The sequence below is a fragment of the Dendropsophus ebraccatus genome, chromosome 5 (genome assembly GCF_027789765.1).
Source record: "Dendropsophus ebraccatus isolate aDenEbr1 chromosome 5, aDenEbr1.pat, whole genome shotgun sequence".
Lineage (NCBI taxonomy): Eukaryota > Metazoa > Chordata > Amphibia > Anura > Hylidae > Dendropsophus > Dendropsophus ebraccatus.
Genome location: NC_091458.1, coordinates 9,402,248 through 9,428,247, shown reverse-complemented (window position 1 = coordinate 9,428,247; position 26,000 = coordinate 9,402,248). Strand labels below are relative to the sequence as shown.

Below are 26,000 nucleotides of genomic sequence, written 5' to 3'. Positions count from 1 at the left end.
TGCACTCCCTATTCTGCTGGTGGGGTCACTGTGTACATAGATTACATTACTAATCCTGAGTTACATCCTGTATTATACTCCAGAGCTGCACTCACTATTCTGCTGGTGGGGTCACTGTGTACATACATTACTAATCCTGAGTTACATCCTGTATTATACTGCAGAGCTGCACTCACTATTCTGCTGGTGGGGTCACTGTGTACATACATTACATTACTAATCCTGAGTTACATCCTGTATTATACTGCAGAGCTGCACTCCCTATTCTGCTGGTGGGGTCACTGTGTACATAGATTACATTACTAATCCTGAGTTACATCCTGTATTATACTCCAGAGCTGCACTCACTATTCTGCTGGTGGGGTCACTGTGTACATACATTACTAATCCTGAGTTACATCCTGTATTATACTGCAGAGCTGCACTCACTATTCTGCTGGTGGGGTCACTGTGTACATACATTACATTACTGATCCTGAGTTACATCCTGTATTATACTCCAGAGCTGCACTCACTATTCTGCTGGTGGGGTCACTGTGTACATACATAACATTACTGATCCTGTACTGATCCTGAGTTACATCCCATGTTATCCTCCAGAGCTGCACTCCCTATTCTGCTGGTGGGGTCACTGTGTACATAGATTACATTACTAATCCTGAGTTACATCCTGTATTATACTGCAGAGCTGCACTCACTATTCTGCTGGTGGGGTCACTGTGTACATAGATTACATTACTAATCCTGAGTTACATCCTGTATTATACTGCAGAGCTGCACTCACTATTCTGCTGGTGAACACTACGGCCATAAAGATCATCTGGCCGGTACAGCAGTACTGGCCGTTCCGTGACCCAGGCCTGTCTCTTACATAGTGTGAACATAGCCTTATACTGCAGAGCTGCACTCACTATTCTGCTGGTGGGGTCACTGTGTACATACATTACTGATCCTGAGTTACATCCTGTATTATACTACAGAGCTGCACTCACTATTCTGCTGGTGGGGTCACTGTGTACATACATTACTGATCCTGAGTTACATCCTGTATTATACTCCAGAGCTGCACTCACTATTCTGCTGGTGGGGTCACTGTGTAATGTGACTACTTTGGTGCCTGCACATTTGGGGGCTGTAGCTTTGTACTGGATTAAGGATGAGTGGCTTCAGCTGTGGGTGTAGGCGCCCCTCCGGCCTGGGCTCTTATTATAGCAGGATGGCAGTGCCCGCTCTCTACCAGCCAGGCGGATTGTTATGTTAATCACACTTGATGTATAACTGGCGGGTGGCACAGTGCCCATCAGCACAGCACAGGGGATCTGGATGCAGAGACTTGTGGCAGCACCTGGCAGCGCCATCCCTGCCCCTCCCGCCATCCCTGATGCCTCTTATCTCCACCGCTGGACACAATGTGACATTTACTAAAGGGTAAAACAGCCGGAAATATGGAATGAAGGGAGGTCCAGAATCCCAGCATTAACCCCCTCTCTGCCACATGCCAGGAGGAGACGAGACTGTACTGATAGAATGCACAGTGCTACTTCTCCTGTCCTGTATATATGGCCGGTGCACAGTACCACTTCTCCTGTCCTGTATATATGGACACTGCACAGTACCACTTCTCCTGTCCTGTATATATGGACACTGCACAGTACCACTTCTCCTATCCTGTATATATGGCCGGTGCACAGTACCACTTCTCCTGTCCTGTATATATGGACACTGCACAGTACCACTTCTCCTGTCCTGTATATATGGGCACTGCACAGTACCACTTCTCCTGTCCTGTATATATGGACACTGCACAGTACCACTTCTCCTGTCCTGTATATATGGGCACTGCACAGTACCACTCCTCCTGTCCTGTATATATGGACACTGCACAGTACTACTTCTCCTGTCCTGTATATATGGCCGGTGCAGAGTACTACTTCTCCTGTCCTGTATATATGGCCGGTGCAGAGTACTACTTCTCCTGTCCTGTATATATGGACACTGCACAGTACCACTTCTCCTGTCCTGTGTATTACATCTCTGTCCTCCCCCCTCTCTCTCGGTGGTCCTGTATATTACACCTCTGTCCTCCCCCCCCCCCCCTCTCTCTCGGTGGTCCTGTATATTACCCTCTGTCCTCCCCCCTCTCTCTCGGTGGTCCTATATATTACACCTCTGTCCTCCCCCTCTCTCGGTGGTCCTGTATACTACACCTCTGTGCTCCCCCTCTCTCGGGGGTCCTGTATATTACACCTCTGTGCTCCCCCTCTCTCGGTGGTCCTGTATATTACCCTCTGTCCTCCCCCCTCTCTCTCGGTGGTCCTGTATATTACCCTCTGTCCTCCCCCTCTCTGGGTGGTCCTGTATATTACCCTCTGTCCTCCCCCCTCTCTCTCGGTGGTCCTGTATATTACACCTCTGTCCCCCCCCTCTCTCGGTGGTCCTGTATATTACACCTCTGTCCTCCCCCTCTCTCGGTGGTCCTGTATATTACACCTCTGTGCTCCCCCTCTCTCGGTGGTCCTGTATATTACACCTCTGTCCTCCCCCCCCCCCCCCTCTCTCGGTGGTCCTGTATATTACACCTCTGTCCTCCCCCTCTCTCGGTGGTCCTGTATATTACACCTCTGTCCTCCCCCTCTCTCGGTGGTCCTGTATATTACACCTCTGTGCTCCCCCCTCTCTCGGGGGTCCTGTATATTACACCTCTGTGCTCCCCCTCTCTCGGTGGTCCTGTATATTACATCTCTGTGCTCCCCCTCTCTCGGTGGTCCTGTATATTACACCTCTGTCCTCCCCCCTCTCTCGGTGGTCCTGTATATTACACCTCTGTCCTCCCCCTCTCTCGGTGGTCCTGTATATTACACCTCTGTCCTCCCCCTCTCTCGGTGGTCCTGTATATTACACCTCTGTCCTCCCCCTCTCTCGGTGGTCCTGTATATTACACCTCTGTGCTCCCCCTCTCTCGGGGGTCCTGTATATTACACCTCTGTCCTCCCCCTCTCTCGGGGGTCCTGTATATTACACCTCTGTGCTCCCCCTCTCTCGGTGGTCCTGTATATTACACCTCTGTCCTCCCCCTCTCTCGGTGGTCCTGTATATTACCCTCTGTCCTCCCCCTCTCTCGGTGGTCCTGTATATTACACCTCTGTCCTCCCCCTCTCTCGGTGGTCCTGTATATTACCCTCTGTCCTCCCCCCTCTCTCTCGGTGGTCCTGTATATTACCCTCTGTCCCCCCCCTCTCTCGGTGGTCCTGTATATTACACCTCTGTCCTCCCCCCCTCTCTCGGTGGTCCTGTATATTACACCTCTGTGCTCCCCCCCTCTCTCGGTGGTCCTGTATATTACACCTCTGTGCTCCCCCTCTCTCGGTGGTCCTGTATATTACACCTCTGTGCTCCCCCTCTCTCGGTGGTCCTGTATATTACACCTCTGTCCTCCCCCTCCCCTCTCTCGGTGGTCCTGTATATTACACCTCTGTGCTCCCCCTCTCTCGGTGGTCCTGTATATTACACCTCTGTCCTCCCCCTCTCTCAGGGGTCCTGTATATTACATCTCTGTCCTCCCCCTCTCTCGGTGGTCCTGTATATTACACCTCTGTCCTCCCCCTCTCTCTGTGGTCCTGTATATTACCCCCTGTCCTCCCCCTCTCTCGGTGGTCCTGTATATTACACCTCTGTCCCCCCCCCCCCACTCGGTGGTCCTGTATATTACACCTCTGTCCTCCCCCTCTCTCGGTGGTCCTGTATATTACACCTCTGTGCTCCCCCTCTCTCGGTGGTCCTGTATATTACCCTCTGTCCTCCCCCTCTCTCGGTGGTCCTGTATATTACACCTCTGTCCTCCCCCTCTCTCGGTGGTCCTGTATATTACACCTCTGTCCTCCCCCTCTCTCGGTGGTCCTGTATATTACACCTCTGTGCTCCCCCTCTCTCGGGGGTCCTGTATATTACACCTCTGTGCTCCCCCCCTCTCTCGGTGGTCCTGTATATTACACCTCTGTGCTCCCCCTCTCTCGGTGGTCCTGTATATTACACCTCTGTGCTCCCCCTCTCTCGGTGGTCCTGTATATTACACCTCTGTCCTCCCCCTCCCCTCTCTCGGTGGTCCTGTATATTACACCTCTGTCCTCCCCCTCTCTCAGGGGTCCTGTATATTACATCTCTGTCCTCCCCCTCTCTCGGTGGTCCTGTATATTACACCTCTGTCCTCCCCCTCTCTCGGTGGTCCTGTATATTACCCCCTGTCCTCCCCCTCTCTCGTTGGTCCTGTATATTACATCTCTGTCCCCCCCCCCCCTCTCGGTGGTCCTGTATATTACACCTCTGTCCTCCCCCTCTCTCGGTGGTCCTGTATATTACACCTCTGTCCTCCCCCCTCTCTCGGTGGTCCTGTATATTACACCTCTGTCCTCCCCCTCTCTCGGTGGTCCTGTATATTACACCTCTGTCCTCCCCCTCTCTCGGTGGTCCTGTATATTACACCTCTGTCCTCCCCCTCTCTCGGTGGTCCTGTATATTACACCTCTGTCCTCCCCCTCTCTCGGTGGTCCTGTATATTACACCTCTGTCCTCCCCCCTCTCTCGGTGGTCCTGTATATTACACCTCTGTGCTCCCCCTCTCTCGGTGGTCCTGTATATTACACCTCTGTCCTCCCCCTCTCTCGGTGGTCCTGTATATTACACCTCTGTCCTCCTCCTCTCTCGGTGGTCCTGTATATTACCCTCTGTCCTCTTCCCCCTCTCGGTGGTCCTGTATATTACCCTCTGTCCTCCCCCTCTCTCGGGGGTCCTGCATATTACCCTCTGTCCTCCCCCTCTCTCGGTGGTCCTGTATATTACCCTCTGTCCTCCCCCTCTCTCGGTGGTCCTGTATATTACACCACTGTGCTCCCCCCCCCCCCCCCTCTCGGTGGTCCTGTATATTACACCTCTGTCCTCCCCCTCTCTCGGTGGTCCTGTATATTACCCTCTGTCCTCCCCCTCTCTCGGGGGTCCTGTATATTACCCTCTGTCCTCCACCCTCTCTCGGTGGTCCTGTATATTACCCTCTGTCCTCCCCCTCTCTCGGGGGTCCTGTATATTACCCTCTGTCCTCCCCCTCTCTCGGTGGTCCTGTATATTACACCTCTGTCCTCCCCCCCTCTCTCGGGGGTCCTGTATATTACACCACTGTGCTCCCCCCTCTCTCGGGGGTCCTGTATATTACATCTCTGTCCTCCCCCTCTCTCGGTGGTCCTGTATATTACACCTCTGTGCTCCCCCTCTCTCGGTGGTCCTGTATATTACACCATTGTCCTCCCCCTCTCTCGGTGGTCCTGTATATTACACCATTGTCCTCGCCCCTTTTCCTTCTCCTGATATTTGTCCGTTTGATGTCCGGACGGTTCGGATTCCTCACACAATGGACGAGACTTTCCCCTCATTGTTTGGTGGAGATTCCCTGTGGGGTGATTTTCAGCCCCCGGACCACAGAGAGTTGGGGCGTGGTGGGCGGGGCTTGCTCTGATGACATCATCAGTAGTTACTATAGGGGGCAGAGACTTAGGATCCAGGGATGAAGCTTTTCCCTGTAGATACGAAGATGGCGCAGTGACATCATGTGTTTACAGGGACAAAAACCCTAAACCACATCACAGGAGCCCTGTACCTTCAGTGTTATCATAGGGACGCTCGGCCCTAAAACAACCTTAGGATTCGGGGGGGGGGGGGGGCAGGATGTTTTTGCAGTAAAGTATCTGTACTTTTTTTTTTTTTTTTTTTTTTTTAATCCTGGTTAAGGTCAAAGATCCTTAAGAGTACACTGAGTATCCATATCACAAGACAGTGAGTGTTGTCATGGGGACTTTGCTCCCAACCTATGGTGTCAAAACTGAAATGGTGACAAGTGTCCTCAATAAGGGCTGAGATGGGGCAGCGGCAGTGACAGAGGAGCGGACGCTGGGCTTCCTGAGATGTTTAGGCTGCTGACAGGACGTCTTGTAAGGTGCCCCCCCCTCCACCCCCCTGGTCAGGAGCGCAGGGCTGAGGGAGCATCCTGTGCTTTAGGATTTCCTGCACAACTCTGTGCGTAACACATGATCAATAGAGGATGGGGAGAGAAGAGGGAAAGGAGTCTGCTGGGCTGCTGCAAACACCCAGGAGCCAGTCTGAACATGACGAGCTGCAGGGTAAAGTATGGGGGAGAATAGACAGTGATCACAGCATGGGGGGAGGATGAGGCAGATTATAACCTGGGGTGACTGATCATGGCGGATCATGGAGGAGCAGAACTGCAGGGTAAAGTATGGGGGAGAATAGACAGTGATCACAGCATGGGGAGAGGATGAGGCAGATTATAACCTGGGGTCACTGATCATGGCGGATCATGGAGGAGCAGAACTGCAGGGTAAAGTATGGGGGAGAATAGACAGTGATCACAGCATGGGGAGAGGATGAGGCAGATTATAACCTGGGGTCACTGATCATGGCGGATCATGGAGGAGCAGAACTGCAGGGTAAAGTATGGGGGAGAATAGACAGTGATCACAGCATGGGGGGAGGATGAGGCAGATTATAACCTGGTGTCACTGATAATGGCGGAGAAGCAGAACTGCAGGGTAAAGCATGGACCAGCGCACAGGTTACAGACAGGAGCCACAGTGTAAAAGTTTCCTCTTTGGTCCTGTACATTGGTCTCATCTTATCCCTTAAAGCTATTATGGATCTTCCGTTTCGGCTTTATAAACCGCGGGTGATGTCCTGAAACGCACCGCTCTGTCATACTGATACGTGTGACGCTTATTCCCATCAATGAGTCCGGGGGGGAGGGGGGAGACCAGGGGGGACACAAAGGGCCCGGTGTCTCCCGGAGGTAACATCCAGGTATCACATCTAGCGTCTGGCTGCCACCCTGCTGCATCCTGGGAAGGTAAATACAGGAGGAGGAATACGAGTCCCAGACTACAAGAGACAACCAAGGTCATGTGACCCACAGAACTGGATACCAGGGCGGATATAGCATGAAAGCTGCCAGCTGATTGGCTGCTATAAACCCAACAAAATGTAACAGTGCATCCAGTCATGTGACATTTACCATTGACCTGCGACCATAGTGCGCTGCCGGTCACAGCCATTGATTGATACCGTAAAATCTCAGCCATTCATCTTAAGTCACCTATAATACCGTTACAATATCGGGCTGGGGATTGGGTCGGGAGGTGTGGGCCTCGGGCCGGGGATAGGCATGGGAGGTGTGGGCCCTTAGGCTGGGGATTGGGCCGGGAGGTGTGGGCCCTTAGGCTGGGGATTGGGCCGGGAGGTGTGGGCCCTTAGGCTGGGGATTGGGCCGGGAGGTGTGGGCCCTTAGGCTGGGGATTGGGCCGGGAGGTGTGGGCCCTTAGGCTGGGGATTGGGCCGGGAGGTGTGGGCCCTTAGGCTGGGGATTGGGCCGGGAGGTGTGGGCCCTTAGGCTGGTGATTGGGCCGGGAGGTGTGGGCCCTTAGGCTGGGGATTGGGCCGGGAGGTGTGGGCCCTTAGGCTGGGGATTGGGCCGGGAGGTGTGGGCCCTTAGGCTGGGGATTGGGCCGGGAGGTGTGGGCCCTTAGGCTGGGGATTGGGCCGGGAGGTGTGGGCCCTTAGGCTGGGGATTGGGCCGGGAGGTGTGGGCCCTTAGGCTGGGGATTGGGCCGGGAGGTGTGGGCCCTTAGGCTGGGGATTGGGCCGGGAGGTGTGGGCCCTTAGGCTGGGGATTGGGCCGGGAGGTGTGGGCCCTTAGGCTGGGGATTGGGCCAGGAGGTGTGGGCCTAAGGCTGGGGATTGGGACGAGAGGTGTGGGCCTCGGGCTGGGGATTGGGCTGGGAGGTGTGGGCCCTTAAGGCCCTATTCCATGGAAAGATTATGGTCCGTATTCGGCCGATATCGGCCGCTACGGACGATAATCGTCCCGTGGAATAGAGTGCAACGATCAGCCAACATCGTTCATGTCGGCTGATCGTTGCAGTCGCTTGTTTTTCAACATGTTGAAAAACAAGTGACTGATATAGCAGCGATCTGCTGCCGTCGCTCCGTTGAATAGGAGCATCGGCAGCAGGCGCTGCTATATCCTATGGGCTGCCCGGGCGATCAGCGATCACCTGGGCAGCTCCCCGCCGCACCATCCCGCACTCACCTGCTCGCTGCAGTCGCTTTGAATAGAAGTGTGGGCCCTTAGGCTGGAGATTGGGCCGGGAGGTGTGGGCCATTAGGCTGGAGATTGGGCCGGGAGGTGTGGGCCATTAGGCTGGAGATTGGGCCGGGAGGTGTGGGCCATTAGGCTGGAGATTGGGCCGGGAGGTGTGGGCCTCAGGCTGGGGATTGGGCCGGGAGGTGTGGGCCCTTAGGCTGGGGATTGGGCCGGGAGGTGTGGACCATTAGGCTGGAGATTGGGCTGGGAGGTGTGGGCCATTAGGCTGGAGATTGGGCTGGGAGGTGTGGGCCTCAGGCTGGGGATTGGGCCTCAGGTTTATTTTCCAGCCATTAAATGTATAATCTTAGGTGAAGGGTCAACAATCTGACTTTAGAGGAACAAGGGAGTGAGGGGAGCGATATCTTATCCTCAGGCCCAGTCTAATATTTGGGTTATATACAGAATAACCCCCATCCATATAAGTTATATACTTTCCACTACAACATTATCTCCCCCCGCACCATAACTCAGGACATGAGCGGCAGCACAAGACTCACAGAGAAGCCAGTGAAGTGCGTGCCTCTCTAAGCTACGGGTCATCCTGAAGACCCCAGCCTTCAACCTTAGGACCCAGGCTCCACACATATCAGTCATGTAAGAAGACCACCACATCTATGAAGATCCCACCCACCAGGTCTGGGGGGGCCGGGGACAGACCCTCTACGGCACAGCAGCTTATTTATTATCGAAAAAGAACGTAAAATCATCTAAAGAAATAAAAAGAAAACATCCCACAACCTTGTATACAGTGTACGTCACACATACAGGGTCCGGGGTTACGGGAACTTCATAGCAGGGAGGAACGGATGAATCCTACATAACACCACCCAATATAATCCAATAGAACATCATCCAATATAATCCAATAGAACATCATCCAATATAATCCAATATAACAACAAAGATACAAAGAGACTAAAAGTAACAGATAACACAAAGACAGCAGCCTGGTAAGAGCGGGCACAGCCGCAGCTATCTGCCCCAGTATATAGAGCCAGGAATGTATCACACCATAGAACTGGGGGGCGACCAGTGACCCAACTCCCTCCCCCCCCCCCCCCCCCCCCAACACCCCAGTACTTCAGCAGAGAGAAGAAAGTTACCTGGAGGTCTATGGAGGCTGGGCAGCCCATGGTGATGGTCAGCGTGTCCTGGCAGCTGCTGTCACAGACGTGTCGAGTCCATGAGTGAGTGGATGTGACAGCGGGGCAGGGAGAGGAAATGAAGGTGAAGCTCTGGCTGAGCTCTCAGGCTTCCTATGAAGTTGTGTACAGGAAAGAGGCGGATGACAGGCTGCCCGCCCGGTGTAGGGTCCCATCTGTGTGCGACTCCTCAGGGGGACGAGCCATGAACCTGACCTACATTGTCACCAGCCACTGTACAGAGCATGCCCACTAAATCCAGACTATACTGGAATATCTGCTCCAGGGAAAGCTGGGTGACAGTATGCCAGCCAATACAACGCCATCCAGACTTATCGCACTGGAGTGAAGGTAGATACAATGGGATCATCCTTACAAGATTTATTATATGACACCAGTGACCCCCAACAGTGTCCCCAGCAGCTGCAGGACTACAACTCCCAGCATCCCCAGAGTCAGTGCATACTTGGAGTTATAGGGATCACTGATTACACCGACCCCCAAAACAAACAGCAAGTGGGAACAGGGTGCAACATTACTGGTGTTATATTACAGAGTGGCCACTAGGGGCACTGCCGCCTATAGGAAATATATACCCCTAGAACTATTTCTGTATACCATGCTGCATCGTGTATCACAGGGTCATCTAACAGGAAAACAAGTGGTTGCTAGGTAACCAGAACTTACAGATTGTGTAGCATACATTAATAAAAACTTTGCAGCAGTCAGTAATACGACTCGGTGGATGTGTATGGAGGGGGGGGGGGGTTATAATGCACCTGTCATTTTATGGTATCAGACCATCTGCTGTATCCGCCTACTGTCATCGACAAATCAGACATTATATATAGTCATATTGCTATAGTGTTCTAAAGCTCTACATGATTAACAGGCTAGCTGAGACTTGTAGTACTCCATTGGAAGGCTGAGCCCTAGGCTATACTAGAACACTTGTCACTCCTCCTCTGCACATACACAGCAGCTGTCACATATATATAAAGCAGAGAGGATTCACATTCTTCCAGCCCCGGCTTAGATACATTCCTAGAGTAACAGCCGAGATCTCCAGCCCGGACCAAGACACAATCCTGGAATGTCTCTATATCACCTCCTGATGAAGATAAAGAGAGAGAAACCCACCGAGGAATATGTAACAGAGATGGAAAATGTTCTGCTATCCTGAAAAGAGATAAGTGCTGCCAATGCCAAAGCCATCATACACTGAACTCCATGGAATCCTGTGGACTACAGAGGTCACCAAATAGTTAATAGTAGTGGGGTTACAATGTGTCCCTGACCTAAGTGAGCAAGAGATGATGGACAAGTTATAAGTGTCCATGTACAGGAGTATATACACACTATAATACTGCTCCTATATACAGGAATATAACTACTATAATACTGCCTCCTATATACAGGAATATAACTACTATAATACTGCTCCTATATACAAGAATATAACTGCTATAATATTGCTCCTATATACAAGAATATAACTACTATAATACTGCCCCTATATACAGGAATATAACTACTATAATACTGCTCCTATATACAAGAATATAACTACTATAATACTGCCCCCTATATACAGGAATATAACTACTATAATACTGCCCCCTGTATACTGGGATATAACTACTATAATAGTCTATGTAGAAGTATTCAGGACTGGGCTGCACAGTGAGGAGTAGATGGTCCTCCCGCTCTCTGTGATGAGATAATGAAGTGTCAGGATGACATCACAGCCGGAGGCTCCTGCTGATCAGATTACAGTGATTACACCTCCTCGGGGATGTGGCCGCTAATAAGGATGAGTGGAAGTAAATGAGATAGAAATAATTAGCAGTAACTGGTGGAAAATGCTATAGAGCTCAATGACTGATCCCATTCACTCAATAAGACCCTTCTGTGGGGCCAATAATCCCATCCCTGGTCCTCATCCCAAACTGGTCTCCTTCATCCCATCCCTGGTCCTCATCCCACACTGGTCTCCTTCATCCCATTCCTGGTCCTCATCCCTCACTGGTCTCCTTCATGCCATTCCTGGTCCTAATCCCACACTGGTCTCCTTCATCCCATTCCTGGTCCTCATCCCACACTGGTCTCCTTCATCCCATTCCTGGTCCTCATCCCAAACTGGTCTCCTTCATCCCATTCCTGGTCCTCATCCCAAACTGGTCTCCTTCATCCCATTCCTGGTCCTCATCCCACACTGGTCTCCTTCATCCCATTCCTGGTCCTCATCCCAAACTGGTCTCCTTCATCCCATCCCTGGTCCTCATCCCACACTGGTCTCCTTCATCCCATTCCTGGTCCTCATCCCACACTGGTCTCCTTCATCCCATCCCTGGTCCTCATCCCACACTGGTCTCCTTCATCCCATTCCTGGTCCTCATTCCACACTGGTCTCCTTCATCCTATTCCTGGTCCTCATCCCTCACTGGTCTCCTTCATCCCATTCCTGGTCCTCATCCCTCACTAGTCTCATTCATCCCATTCCTGGTCCTCATCCCTCACTAGTCTCCTCATCCTTATCGGTGAACCTTCCTCAGGACACTGCCCCACTCTTCATTCTTCTCGATGAACCTTTCTCAGGACCCTGCCCCACTCCTCATCCTTCTTGGAGAACCTTCCTTAGGATACTGCCCCACTCCCCATCCTTCTCAGGAAACCTTCCTCAGGACACTGCCCCACTCCTCATCCCTATCAGTGAACCTCTCAGGACACTGCCCCACTCCCCATCCTTCTCGGTGAACCTTCCTCAGGACACTGCCCCACTCCCGATCCTTCTCGGGGAACCTTCATCAGGACACTGCCCCACTCCTCATGCTTCTTGGGGAATCTTCCTCAGGACACTGCCCCACTCCCCATCCTTCTTGGGGAATCTTCCTCAGGACCCTGCCCCACTCCTCCTCCTTCACTGGGAACCTTTCTTAGGACACTGCCCCACTACTCATGCTTCTTGGGGAGTCTTCCTCAGGACACTGCCCCACTCCTCATGCTTCTTGGGGAGTCTTCCTCAGGACACTGCCCCACTCCCCATCCTTCTTGGGGAATCTTCCTCAGGACACTGCCCCACTTCTCATCCTCCTTGGAGAACCTCTCTCAGGACACTGCCTCACTCTTCATCCTTCTTGGGGAATCTTCCTCGGGATATTGCCCAATTCCTCATCCTTCTCGGGGAACCTTCCTCAGGACCCTGCATCTCCTGATCTCTGTAATTCATTGGACTTTCGCAATGTCCCAGCTTCTTCTCCTTTCTAGCACTTTCTCCTGTCCTTCTTCACATTCGCCCGCTCCTGGATCCAATATTCTTTTCTGAAAAATGTGTAAGCTGCTCCTTATTATAAATGATGAAGTCTATTCCTGGACGTCTCCCCCACCATCACCACCACCAACAAGCGGCCGCAGAGTGGGACAGGTGTGTGCCGTCCATCTATATGAAGATTAATGGGGCTGTCGGGCGCAGCCAAATGAGGAGAATTCGCTGCTTCCAACGCTCCCATTCATCTCTATGGAGACTAACAGCACATGATCATCCAGGGCTCTGGCAATGGTGGCCACCAAAAAGGTCAGACCCCAACGGATCTGCTAGAACGACAGCAAAGGGACAGGTCATAGGGAATAATAGTGACAACCAGCTGAGCATTACAGACAGGGACCTGTCCTATTAATAAGAGCACCAGGTGCTAGTATCCTCTGTATCCTGCCGTATTCAGAGCTATATACTCAGAGCTTCTGCTAAAACTTCTGCAGAACTTCACGTACCATGAATATTTCCTCTGCAGGACAGAAGCTGAGAGAGGAGGAAAAGGAGGAGGAGGAGGAGGAACGGTGTCACCAACACTGTGTGACCTAAGGGATGAGACAGGACCCTGCCAGGATAACTCCATCACCGGGGGATTGCGACTACTGCACTAATATATATATATACACACATACATATATATACACATACTATATATATATATATATATATATATATATATATATATATATATATATACACACATATACACACACATATATACATATACTATATACATCACAGCACTGCATGAATAGACCAGATATACACCAACATAACCACTAGAAAAAAAACTGCTAGAATACTAACAGAGCAGGACGAGCTATGTACAATGTATCAGTCTGGAGCTCACAGAGCATTGTCTACACTGGATGCAGCTGAGAGCAGGACTAGCTATGTACAATGTATCAGTCTGGAGCTCACAGAGCATTGTCTATACTGGATACAGCTGAGAGCAGGACTAGCTATGTACAATGTATCAGTCTGGGGTCCAGGCTGTAGAGCTCACAGAGCATTGTCTACACTGGATACAGCTGAGAGCAGGACTAGCTATGTACAATGTATCAGTCTGGAGCTCACAGAGCATTGTCTACACTGGATACAGCAGGACTAGCTATGTACAATGTATCAGTCTGGAGCTCACAGAGCATTGTCTACACTGGATACAGCTGAGAGCAGGACTAGCTATGTGCAATGTATCAGTCTGGGGTCCAGGCTGTAGAGCTCACAGAGCATTGTCTACACTGGATACAGCTGAGAGCAGGACTAGCTATGTGCAATGTATCAGTCTGAGGTCCAGGCTGTAGAGCTCACAGAGCATTGTCTATCAGGAAGTTGCCGGCCTTCCGATACGTATAGGAGGGATAGCCCTTTCTGGCACATTAGTAATACAGGGAGATGTGGTGTTTGTGAAGGACAAGATGCGGACATGGCGGTCAGGGCGGTGAGGGCGATCAGGGCAGCGCAGTTCATTTGTGATGCAGACCTGGGGCAAAGCGATTGAACGGGTCACGGCGGAGTAGGAAAATGTCCTCGCTCCATAAAGTTCCCAATTAACTGTGAATATGAATTAATCTTTGGCCGCGCGTCTCTCTGCCCCCCGGGAATGTCAGGGGAGCGAGCGCTCACGTCTGGGAACACTCAGTGCTGAGGGAGAGAGATGGCAGCAGATAAGCCAGGATGCCAGCCGCCTGCCCACTGCTACCTGCCACTCACTTCAAGGGCAAAGCCAAGGTCAGCCAGGATGCAAACTAAAAGGGTGGACTCTCATATACCTGGGACAGGTCACACTCTCCCTGGCACTCTCATATACCTGGGACAGGTCACACTCTCCCTGGCACTCTCTCATATACCTGGGACAGGTCACACTCTCCCTGGCACTCTCATATACCTGGGACAGGTCACACTCTCCCTGGCACTCTCATATACCTGGGACAGGTCACACTCTCCCTGGCACTCTCATATACCTGGGACAGGTCACACTCTCCCTGGCACTCTCATATACCTGGGACAGGTCACACTCTCCCTGGCACTCTCATATACCTGGGACAGGTCACACTCTCCCCGACACTCTCTCATATACCTGGGACAGGTCACACTCTCCCCGGCACTCTCTCATATACCTGGGACAGGTCACACTCTCCCTGGCACTCTCTCATATACCTGGGACAGGTCACACTCTCCCTGGCACTCTCATATACCTGGGACAGGTCACACTCTCCCTGGCACTCTCATATACCTGGGACAGGTCACACTCTCCCCGGCACTCTCTCATATACCTGGGACAGGTCACACTCTCCCCGGCACTCTCTCATATACCTGGGACAGGTCACACTCTCCCCGGCACTCTCTCATATACCTGGGACAGGTCACACTCTCCCTGGCACACTCTCATATACCTGGGACAGGTCACACTCTCCCTGGCACTCTCTCATATACCTGGGACAGGTCACACTCTCCCTGGCACTCTCTCATATACCTGGGACAGGTCACACTCTCCCTGGCACTCTCTCATATACCTGGGACAGGTCACACTCTCCCTGGCACTCTCTCATATACCTGGGACAGGTCACACTCTCCCTGGCACTCTCTCATATACCTGGGACAGGTCACACTCTCCCTGGCACTCTCATATACCTGGGACAGGTCACACTCTCCCTGGCACTCTCATATACCTGGGACAGGTCACACTCTCCCTGGCACACTCTCATATACCTGGGACAGGTCACACTCTCCCTGGCACACTCTCATATACCTGGGACAGGTCACACTCTCCCTGGCACTCTCATATACCTGGGACAGGTCACACTCTCCCTGGCACACTCTCATAAACCGGGGACAGGTCACACTCTCCCTGGCACACTCTCATATACCTGGGACAGGTCACACTCTCCCTGGCACTCTCATATACCTGGGACAGGTCACACTCTCCCTGGCACTCTCATATACCTGGGACAGGTCACACTCTCCCTGGCACACTCTCATATACCTGGGACAGGTCACACTCTCCCTGGCACTCTCATATACCTGGGACAGGTCACACTCTCCCTGGCACTCTCATATACCTGGGACAGGTCACACTCTCCCTGGCACTCTCATATACCTGGGACAGGTCACACTCTCCCTGGCACTCTCATATACCTGGGACAGGTCACACTCTCCCTGGCACTCTCATATACCTGGGACAGGTCACACTCTCCCTGGCACTCTCATATACCTGGGACAGGTCACACTCTCCCCGGCACTCTCTCATATACCTGGGACAGGTCACACTCTCCCTGGCACTCTCTCATATACCTGGGACAGGTCACACTCTCCCTGGCACTCTCTCATATACCTGGGACAGGTCACACTCTCCCTGGCACTCTCTCATATACCTGGGACAGGTCACACTCTCCCTGGCACACTCTCATATACCTGGGACAGGTCACACTCTCCCTGGCACTCTCATATACCTGGGACAGGTCACACTCTCCCTGGCACACTCTCATATACCTGGGACAGGTCACACTCTCCCTGGCACTCTCATATACCTGGGACAGGTCACACTCTCCCTGGCACTCTCATATACCTGGGACAGGTCACACTCTCCCTGGCACTCTCATATACCTGGGACAGGTCACACTCTCCCCGGCACTCTCTCATATACCTGGGACAGGTCACACTCTCCCTGGCACTCTCTCATATACCTGGGACAGGTCACACTCTCCCTGGCACTCTCATATACCTGGGACAGGTCACACTCTCCCTGGCACTCTCTCATATACCTGGGACAGGTCACACTCTAACCTGCACTCTCTCGTATACCTGGGACAGGTCACACTCTCCCCGGCACTCTCTCATATACCTGGGACAGGTCACACTCTCCCTGGCACTCTCTCTTATACCTGGGACAGGTCACACTCTCCCTGGCACTCTCTCATATACCTGGGACAGGTCACACTCTCCCTGGCACTCTCTCATATACCTGGGACAGGTCACACTCTCCCTGGCACTCTCTCATATACCTGGGACAGGTCACACTCTCCCTGGCACTCTCTCATATACCTGGGACAGGTCACACTCTCCCTGGCACTCTCTCATATACCTGGGACAGGTCACACTCTCCCTGGCACTCTCTCATATACCTGGGACAGGTCACACTCTCCCTGGCACTCTCATATACCTGGGACAGGTCACACTCTCCCTGGCACTCTCATATACCTGGGACAGGTCACACTCTCCCTGGCACTCTCTCATATACCTGGGACAGGTCACACTCTCCCTGGCACTCTCTCATATACCTGGGACAGGTCACACTCTCCCTGGCACTCTCATATACCTGGGACAGGTCACACTCTCCCTGGCACTCTCTCATATACCTGGGACAGGTCACACTCTAACCTGCACTCTCTCGTATACCTGGGACAGGTCACACTCTCCCTGGCGCTCTCTCATATACCTGGGACAGGTCACACTCTCCCTGGCACTCTCTCATATATACCTGGGACAGGTCACACTCTCCCCGGCACTCTCTCATATACCTGGGACAGGTCACACTCTCCCCGGCACACTCTCATATCTTGAGGATGTGCAGGTCTCTCACCAGCGCTCTCATATACCATGGATGTGCAGGTCTCTCACCAGTGCTCTCATGTACCAGGGATGTGACGGACTCTCACCAGCACTCTCATATACCAGGGATGTGACGGACTCTCAGCAGCGCTCTCATATACCAGGGATGTGACGGACTCTCACCAGCGCTCTCATATACCAGGGATGTGACAGACTCTCACCAGCACTCTCATATACCAGAGATGTGATGGACTCTCAGCAGCGCTCTCATATACCAGGGATGTGATGGACTCTCACCAGCGCTCTCATATACGGGGGATGTAACGGACTCTCAGCAGCGCTCTCATATACGGGGGATGTAACGGACTCTCACCAGCGCTCTCATATACCAGGGATGTGACGGACTCTCACCAGCGCTCTCATATACCAGGGATGTGACGGACTCTCACCAGCGCTCTCATATACCAGGGATGTGACGGACTCTCACCAGCGCTCTCATATACCAGGGATGTGACGGACTCTCACCAGCGCTCTCATATACCAGGGATGTGACGGACTCTCACCAGCGCTCTCATATACAGTGAAACATTGATAAGACTATGATGCAGAGAGCTCGGGCAGGAGATAGGATAACTAGTCACCTCTGCAGCACAGTGTCTGTGATATCTGCTCCCGGGAAAGCTGGGTGACAACCAGAGTGGCCCTCACTGCAGCCAAACAAGGGTGTGTTACCACCCAGCTTTCCCCCACCCCTGAATGGGTATAAATACACACACTAGGTATCAATAGGTATCTACTAGGTCCCATCTTACTGCACCAGGTAGATTGGCCATTCAGGGCACCAGTAAAGCTGGGTGACAGGCACTGATAATATCTGGTACTGGGACTGTAGACCCCCGCACGTCCCTGTATAACCAGACTGGGAGTCAATCAGGGGGATTTGGCCTTTAAATATTCCCTTTAAATAGTGAGTGCAGCTCTGGAGGATGAGACATGATGTAACAGCAGAATAGTGAGTGCAGCTCTGCAGGATATAACATGATGTAACAGCAGAATAGTGAGTGCAGCTCTGGAGGAGGAGACATGATGTAACAGCAGAATAGTGAGTGCAGCTCTGGAGGATACAGGGTGATGGGGTGTGCAGCTGCCTGTGCGGACCCCCGGGGGGCTTGTCCTGGTACACAGGGGATTGAGGTTAGTAACTCGGGATCAGCAGATGTGTAACACACACGGGATTAGGACGACACAACATAAATCCATATTTTTAGCTGGCTGATCCCCAGATGTTGGCGGCGCGGCGTTCATATGGGAACAGGGTGGACGTGCGCCCCCGCTACACCGGCAGCTGCGTCCAGGGGGAGGGGAGCGCGATACACTGTATCCGAGGAGAGAAATGTGTCAACACAGAGCTGTGCGGGATTAACGGGAAACCAGGAGCGGCTAACGGCCCCGAGGGCCAAACGGCCGTAACCCTTTCATCCCCAGAGGGCAACGCACAGACCAGCAGGAAACCAATGTCAGAGCCCACCCATCTACTATCCACAGGAGAAGAGAAACAGCGCCCCCCTCTCCTCAGGCTGTGTGTGCTATTATACCTTGGCTTCATTTACATCAATGGAACAGTGCTTCAAAACCGCACAGGAGAGAACCTAGGGGAAAAGGGCGCCCCTACAGGTGAGGGGCAGCAGCTTCACCCAGAATATTCTCCTCTAGGTGGAGTCTTCCTTTAAATGCCCCCCCACCTACCAATAATAAATAGATTCTTACAGCACCAAATCCTCATAAAAGTCGTGAGCGCCCCCCGGGGTCCACAGAGGGGGCAACGACCGCAGGATGTGACCCTCAGTGACCTGACATTGTCTGTGACCGGAGGAGGATGGAAGGAAGAAGTCGCAGAAGTTCATTCACGTACATTATGTCCTGAAAGTAAACAAACTGAGGGATTAACCCCTTCACTGCCCCAGGGGCTGGACATCGAGGGACGCCCTATAACCCCATTACTACAGAGGAGCAGTAGAGCCCCAACTTACTCCTACCTGACTCACCTCAGCATCGCAAAAGGAAGAGTCTTCAGTTACTTCAGGTTTTTTGCCAGTAGGTGTCGCTGTTTGCCCTGTGGTTATTACAATCTAATAGTAACAGCGCCATCTGCAGGTGATGAGAGGGACTACAGGGGTTAAACAAAATCAATTGGCAGAGAAAATTTAAAAAAAGGCTTAAAGGGGAACGCCGGCAAAAACTTTTTATTTTACATCAGCTGGTTCCAGAAAGTTATATAGCACAGGTGTCAAGCTCAGGCCCTCCAGCTGTTGCAAAACTACAACTCCCATCATGCCTGGATAGCCAAAGCTAAAGCACCATGTCAAAAGAATACAGAACTTCACAGCAAAAGAAAAGAATACAGCCCTTCATGCAGGACATCCAGTAGCTGATAAGTACTGGAAGGCTGGAGATTTTTAAATATAAGTAAATTACAAATCTATATAACTTTCTAAAACCAGTTGATCTGAAAGAAAAAGATTCTCGCTGGAGCACCCCTTTAATAAACATGCAATGCTAAGACTTGTAGTTACACAGTATAATCCAGCCAGCAGAGGGCTCCACCTGTCCCCATTACTTCCCCTCTGCCCTCAGTGTGTGTGTGGTACTGCGGAGGTTGGAGTAAGGCTGTAGCAGTTATACTGATCCTGTTATATACTGGCCTATACCGGGAACCATAATGCAATGCGGTATGAGGGTGCTCTCTCTCTGGGCTGTTTATTAGGTGGGATGGCCCTTTAAGAACCCTCACTCAGGTTATTTTGTCAGTGGATTATTTGCCGGCGGATACATCTCAGGAACATATAGCCGCTGGGAGTGAGCGGGCGCCCCTCTAATGTGTGTACACAGCCATCACAGCGCACCTGAAGAGCCGGCAATCCTCTACCGCTAAGTGGCCATAAAAAGCAGCTGAGGTGGATATTGTGTGCGGGCGCAGGTGCTGCCATCCATCCAGGTGAGGGGGGCATATATATATATATATATATATATATATATATATATATATATATATACACATACATACATATATATATATATATATATATATATATATATATACACACACACACACACTGTACACAGCAGTATTTATATATACACATAAAGACGTAATATACAGATATATATATATATATATATATATATATATATATATATATGTACATACACACACACACTGTACACAGCAATATATATATATACATAAATACATATACACACACATTGTACACAGCAGTATTTATATATACACATACAGACGTAATACACAGATATACACACACACACTATACACAGCAGCAGACTATAGGATACAATGTAACAATCAGACAGTATCTGGTCAGGAGGCGGCACATGGTCCCTGAGGATGAGAATGTGTCTCTTACACTAGCAGCGCCCCCTCCAGGCAGAGCAGGATAGGTTTCAACGCCTGAGGAGCCACAACGACACAGACAACTACATGATACCTGATAGAATCTTTCCCCAACAGAATATTGATTTCTTTTCCTGCACAGATGACTGGTTGTAATATATATATATATATATATATATATATATATATTTTTTTTTTTTTTTTTTTTTTTTTTTTTTTTTCCTTTCTGTGCAGCTAATCATATAGCTGAGCCAAGAGCTGGAATCATCCATATCCCCTATCACCACAGCTGAGCCAGCTAATATACAGCCAGCAGAGCAGCGCCCCCTCCAGGCAGAGCTCAATACTACCTACATCATGTCTCATCCTCCAGAGCTGCACTCACTATTCTGCTGTAACGTCATGTCTCATCCTCCAGAGCTGCACTCAGTATTCTGCTGTAACGTCATGTCTCATCCTCCAGAGCTGCACTCACTATTCTGCTGTTACATCATGTCTCATCCTCCAGAGCTGCACTCACTATTCTGCTGTTACATCAGGTCTCATCCTCCAGAGCTACACTCACTATTCTGCTGTAATACATCCTCTCAGCAGCACTCCAAGGCACTGTAGAGAATACTATAACTATGTAGTGTTCACACTCCATCTCCCACAATGCAGCACATCAGTGCCATACAGGCCATTCCCCAGCAGAGGGTGTATGTGAGCTCCATAGCACAGAGGATACCAGGGTCAGCGCCACCCCTGTCTGCAGGGTGTGTGAGGTAATACAGTTCGCTCCATTTACTTCAATAGGTGTGAGCTGTAAAAGCAGACACGGCCTGAGGCCAGGCATGGCGCTGCTTCTGGAAGGTTCTGTCCGGGCCTGGACATGCACGTGCAGCACACAGAAATCAAGCATCAATTCCCTGCCCATTCATTGGTTGATAAAAAATAGGGGGTGTGGCCTTACCAAGGGGTGTGGCTTAGGTAGATCAGTGGGTGCGGTATTGCAGCTCACTTTTACTGAAGATAATGGAGCAGATTTGTAATACCGTACACATCCTGAGGTCAGGGGGGCGCTGTGCCTTTTCCTATCTAATGTGGCTATATGCTGTATTCCCCCCGGGCAGCAGTCAGTGAGGGGTTAATGGGAGGTATGAGCTGTCCGCCTGTCACTCTCTAAATCCCGTGTTATTACATTGTAGCAGATCTGTGTCTTTATTTAGAACCTTGGAGAGTTCCGGCATTCCTGATAAAGGGGGGGGGGGGAATCAGCTACATTAAGGGGGATTCTGGCCTCAGGTCGCAGGCAGAGACCCCCGCTACCCAACATCCCAGTGCAGGAGCCCCCTTACACTGCAGTCTGGGGGTCTCTCCAATCACGGGTATATAAGGAACCAAGAAGACAACAGAAGAGATGGCAGCCAATCCTCTCACTCCAAAATGTTTCCAAAAAGCCGGAATGTTCTCAGATCCCCCCCCCATCCACCTGACCGCCCCCTCCCCGCTCAGCATGCTGGGTATTGACAAAGCTTTAAGTGAAGTTAATTGCAGCGTTTATCTATGCATCAAGGCCTGCGGGAAGCAAACGCTGCACTTATCCGTGCCCCGCAGAGCTGCCGCCATCCACCCAGCAAAGCCGATGGCTAAACCATCAGGGAGCTGACACCTGCGGACTCCCATGGTTGACACTGTGTACATACATTACATTACTGCTCCTGCATTATACTCCAGAGCTGAACTCACTATTCTGCTGGTGGGGTCACTGTGTACATACATTACATTACTGATCCTGCATTATACTCAAGAGCTGAACTCACTATTCTGCTGGTGGGAGTCACTGTGTACATACATTACATTACTGATCCTGAGTTACATCCTGTATTATACTCCAGAGCTGCACTCACTATTCTGCTGGTGGGGTCACTGAGTACATACATTACTGATCCTGAGTTACATTCTGTATTATACCGCAGAGCTGCACTCACTATTCTGCTGGTGGGGTCACTGTGTACATACATTACATTACTGATCCTGAGTTACATCCTGTATTATACTCCAGAGCTGCACTCACTATTCTGCTGGTGGGGGTCACTGAGTACATACATTACTGATCCTGAGTTACATTCTGTATTATACCGCAGAGCTGCACTCACTATTCTGCTGGTGGGGTCACTGTGTACATACATTACTGATCCTGTACTGATCCTGAGTTCCATCCTGTATTATACTCCAGAGCTGAACTCACTATTCTGCTGGTGGGGGTCACTGTGTACATACATTACTGATCCTGAGTTACATCCTGTATTATACCCCAGAGCTGCACGCACTATTCTGCTGGTGGGGTCACTGTGTACATACATTACATTACTGCTCCTGCATTATACTTCAGAGCTGAACTCACTATTCTGCTGGTGGGGTCACTGTGTACATACATTACATTACTGCTCCTGCATTATACTCCAGAGCTGCACGCACTATTCTGCTGGTGGGATCCCCCGTGTACATACATACATCATACACACTGCAGGGATTTCACACTGATGATACAGCATCTGGAAGTAATAGGGAATTCCTCCATCGCCCCTGGACAATCGCGGTCAGTCACTATGGGCAGGAGGCTGTATAGACTGTACGTGCACCTATAGGGGTATACAGCACATTATAATGGGGGGGGGGGGGAGGGGGGCGCAGACCATTTACTTATTACACCTTCAGTCCAGTATCTGGCGCTCCGGGGATTTGACCCCTGCCTTTGACCCCTGCCTCTCCAGTCCATCACCCAACGCTCTGACGTCCTTATTACCACCGACCTCATAGATCTGCCACTGTGGCTCCAGGTCACAATGAGAAAGCGATAATCAATGCGATGCCTGACGGTCAATCACTTAGAGTGACCATTCACCATGAGTGCCCATAAACCACCGGGAGTGACACAGAAATCAATGGACGTTATCACAGACAGTCAATAGGGGGTGACACACGAGAGGCCCACAATGCAGGAGCCCCAGGGACTTGAGGACAAAGCATTCTCTATGTACATGACGGGTATATGAGAGCGGCCGGGACCAGGGTCACCCAGGATCCACTCCTCACACAATGCACAAGGTTTCTATACCCAACCAGATGGAGTCACACGTGATACTCTCCACAACCATTAATGTTATAGGACCATGTAATATATTACCATACTATTACACCCAGATGGGCATAACAACAAGTAAGAAGCTGATCGAGCAGAGCTTGATGTACTAATAGACTGATCAAAGTCACATAACAAAGAGAGTCAGATACATGTGATGAAAGGAAAGTAGTGTCTGTACATGATCCAAACCAGAAGGCAGACAGCTGACCGCAGACAGAGAGACACTATCTATATACTGTCTGATCATGAGACCCTCGTATCATCACACTCCCCTGACCTGAAGAAGGGGTAAAGCCGAAACAATTGTCTCCAGACACTTCTGCTACACTCCCCCGCTATATGTGACGTATTCTGAATAAACAGACCTTTTATCACAGCCAATGTGGTGAGTGCTCCTCCGTTACTTCTACCTGTTATAACTGCTATAATACTGCTCCTATATACAGGAATATAACTACTATAATACTGCTCCTATATACAGGAATATAACTACTATAATACTGCTCCCTATATACAGGAATATAACTACTATAATACTGCTCCCTATATACAGGAATATAACTACTATAATACTGCTCCCTATATACAGGAATATAACTACTATAATACTGCTCCCTATATACAGGAATATAACTACTATAATACTGCTCCTATATACAGGAATATAACTACTATAATACTGCTCCCTATATACAGGAATATACTACTATAATACTGCTCCTATATACAAGAATATAACTACTATAATACTGCTCCTATATACAAGAATATAACTACTATAATACTGCCCCCTATATACAGGGATATAACTACTATAATACTGCTCCCTATATACAGGAATATAACTACTATAATACTGCTCCTTTATACAAGAATATAACTACTATATTACTACCCCCTATATACAGGGATATAACTACTATAATACTGCTCCTATATACAGGGATATAACTACTATAATACTGCTCCTATATACAGGGATATAACTACTATAATAACTACTATAATAACTACTATAACCCCTCTGGCTTCTCCCTCTCCCCATCCCCCCCATCTTGACTCTATAACCCCCCAGGCTCCTCCCTCTCCTCTCCCCATTTGTCTCTATAACCCCCCTGGCTCCTCCCTCTCCCCATCTTGTCTCTATAACCCCCCTGGCTCCTCCCTCTCCTCCCCCCATCTTGTCTCTATAACCCCCCTGGCTCCTCCCTCTCCTTCTCCCATCTTCTCTATAACCCCCCCTGGCTCCCCCCTCTCCTCTCCCCATTTGTCTCTATAACCCCCCCTGGCTCCTCCCTCTCCTCTCCCCATTTGTCTCTATAACCTCCCCATGGCTCCCTCCATCTTGTCTCTATAACTCCCCCCCATGGCTCCTCCCCTCATCTTGTCACTATAACTCCCTTTGCTCCTCCCTCTCCTCTCCCTATCTTGTCTCTATTCCCCCGTCCTCTATGGCTCCTCCCTCCCCCTGCACCCGCCTGTTTGTCTCAGTAGCTCCTTCCACTCTCTCTATGGCTCCTCCTTCTCCTTGCAGCTCCTCCCAATCATGTCTCTATCCCTCCTTCTCCTCTCTCTATGGTTCCTGTCTCTACTCTCCCTGCAGCCCCTATGTTTTCTCTGTACCTCACTCCCCCTCTCTCTATCACTCCTCCCTCTTCCTGTTGCCCCTCCCTCTGTACCCCCTTGGCCCCTCCCTCTCCTCATCCTGTCTCTTAACCTCCTTTCATTCTTTCTCTATGGCCAACCCTGTCCCTGCAGCCCCTCCCTTTCTTGTCTCTGTACCATCTTCCCTTCTCTCTATGGCCCCTCCCTTTCTTGTCTCTGTACCATCTTCCCTTCTCTCTATGGCCCCGCCCTTTCTTGTCTCTGTACCATCTTCCCTTCTCTCTATGGCCCCTCCCTTTCTTGTCTCTGTACCATCTTCCCTTCTCTCTATGGCCCCTCCCTTTCTTGTCTCTGTACCATCTTCCCTTCTCTCTATGGCCCCTCCCTTTCTTGTCTCTGTACCATCTTCCCTTCTCTCTATGGCCCCTCCCTTTCTTGTCTCTGTACCATCTTCCCTTCTCTCTATGGCCCCTCCCTTTCTTGTCTCTTTACCTTCCTACCTTCTGTCTATGGCTCCGCCCTTTCCCTGCAGCCCCTCCCTATTTTGTCTCTGTATCTCCTGCCCTTCTAAGGCTCCTCTCCTTATCTTGTCTCTGAACCTCCTTCCCCTCTCTCCATGACTCCTCCCACTCCCTATTTTGGCTCCGTAC

The 26,000-nt window shown here is 50.7% G+C and overlaps 1 protein-coding gene across 4 annotated transcripts in view; it reads right to left on the bottom strand.

Moving 5' to 3' along the window:
* The window catches only part of PDE2A (phosphodiesterase 2A), a 257,890-nt gene that overhangs the window by 205,848 nt on the left and 26,042 nt on the right, over positions 1–26,000 (bottom strand). The window contains exon 1 of one of the 4 annotated variants that reach the window (XM_069971913.1): positions 9,304–9,429. The exons of the other annotated variants lie outside the window; for them this stretch is intronic. Within the exon in view, the coding sequence (XP_069828014.1) occupies positions 9,304–9,333 (30 nt within the window). The 5' untranslated portion in view covers positions 9,334–9,429. Of the gene's footprint in view, positions 1–9,303; positions 9,430–26,000 lie in introns of those variants that run through there. 4 annotated transcript variants of the gene reach the window in all.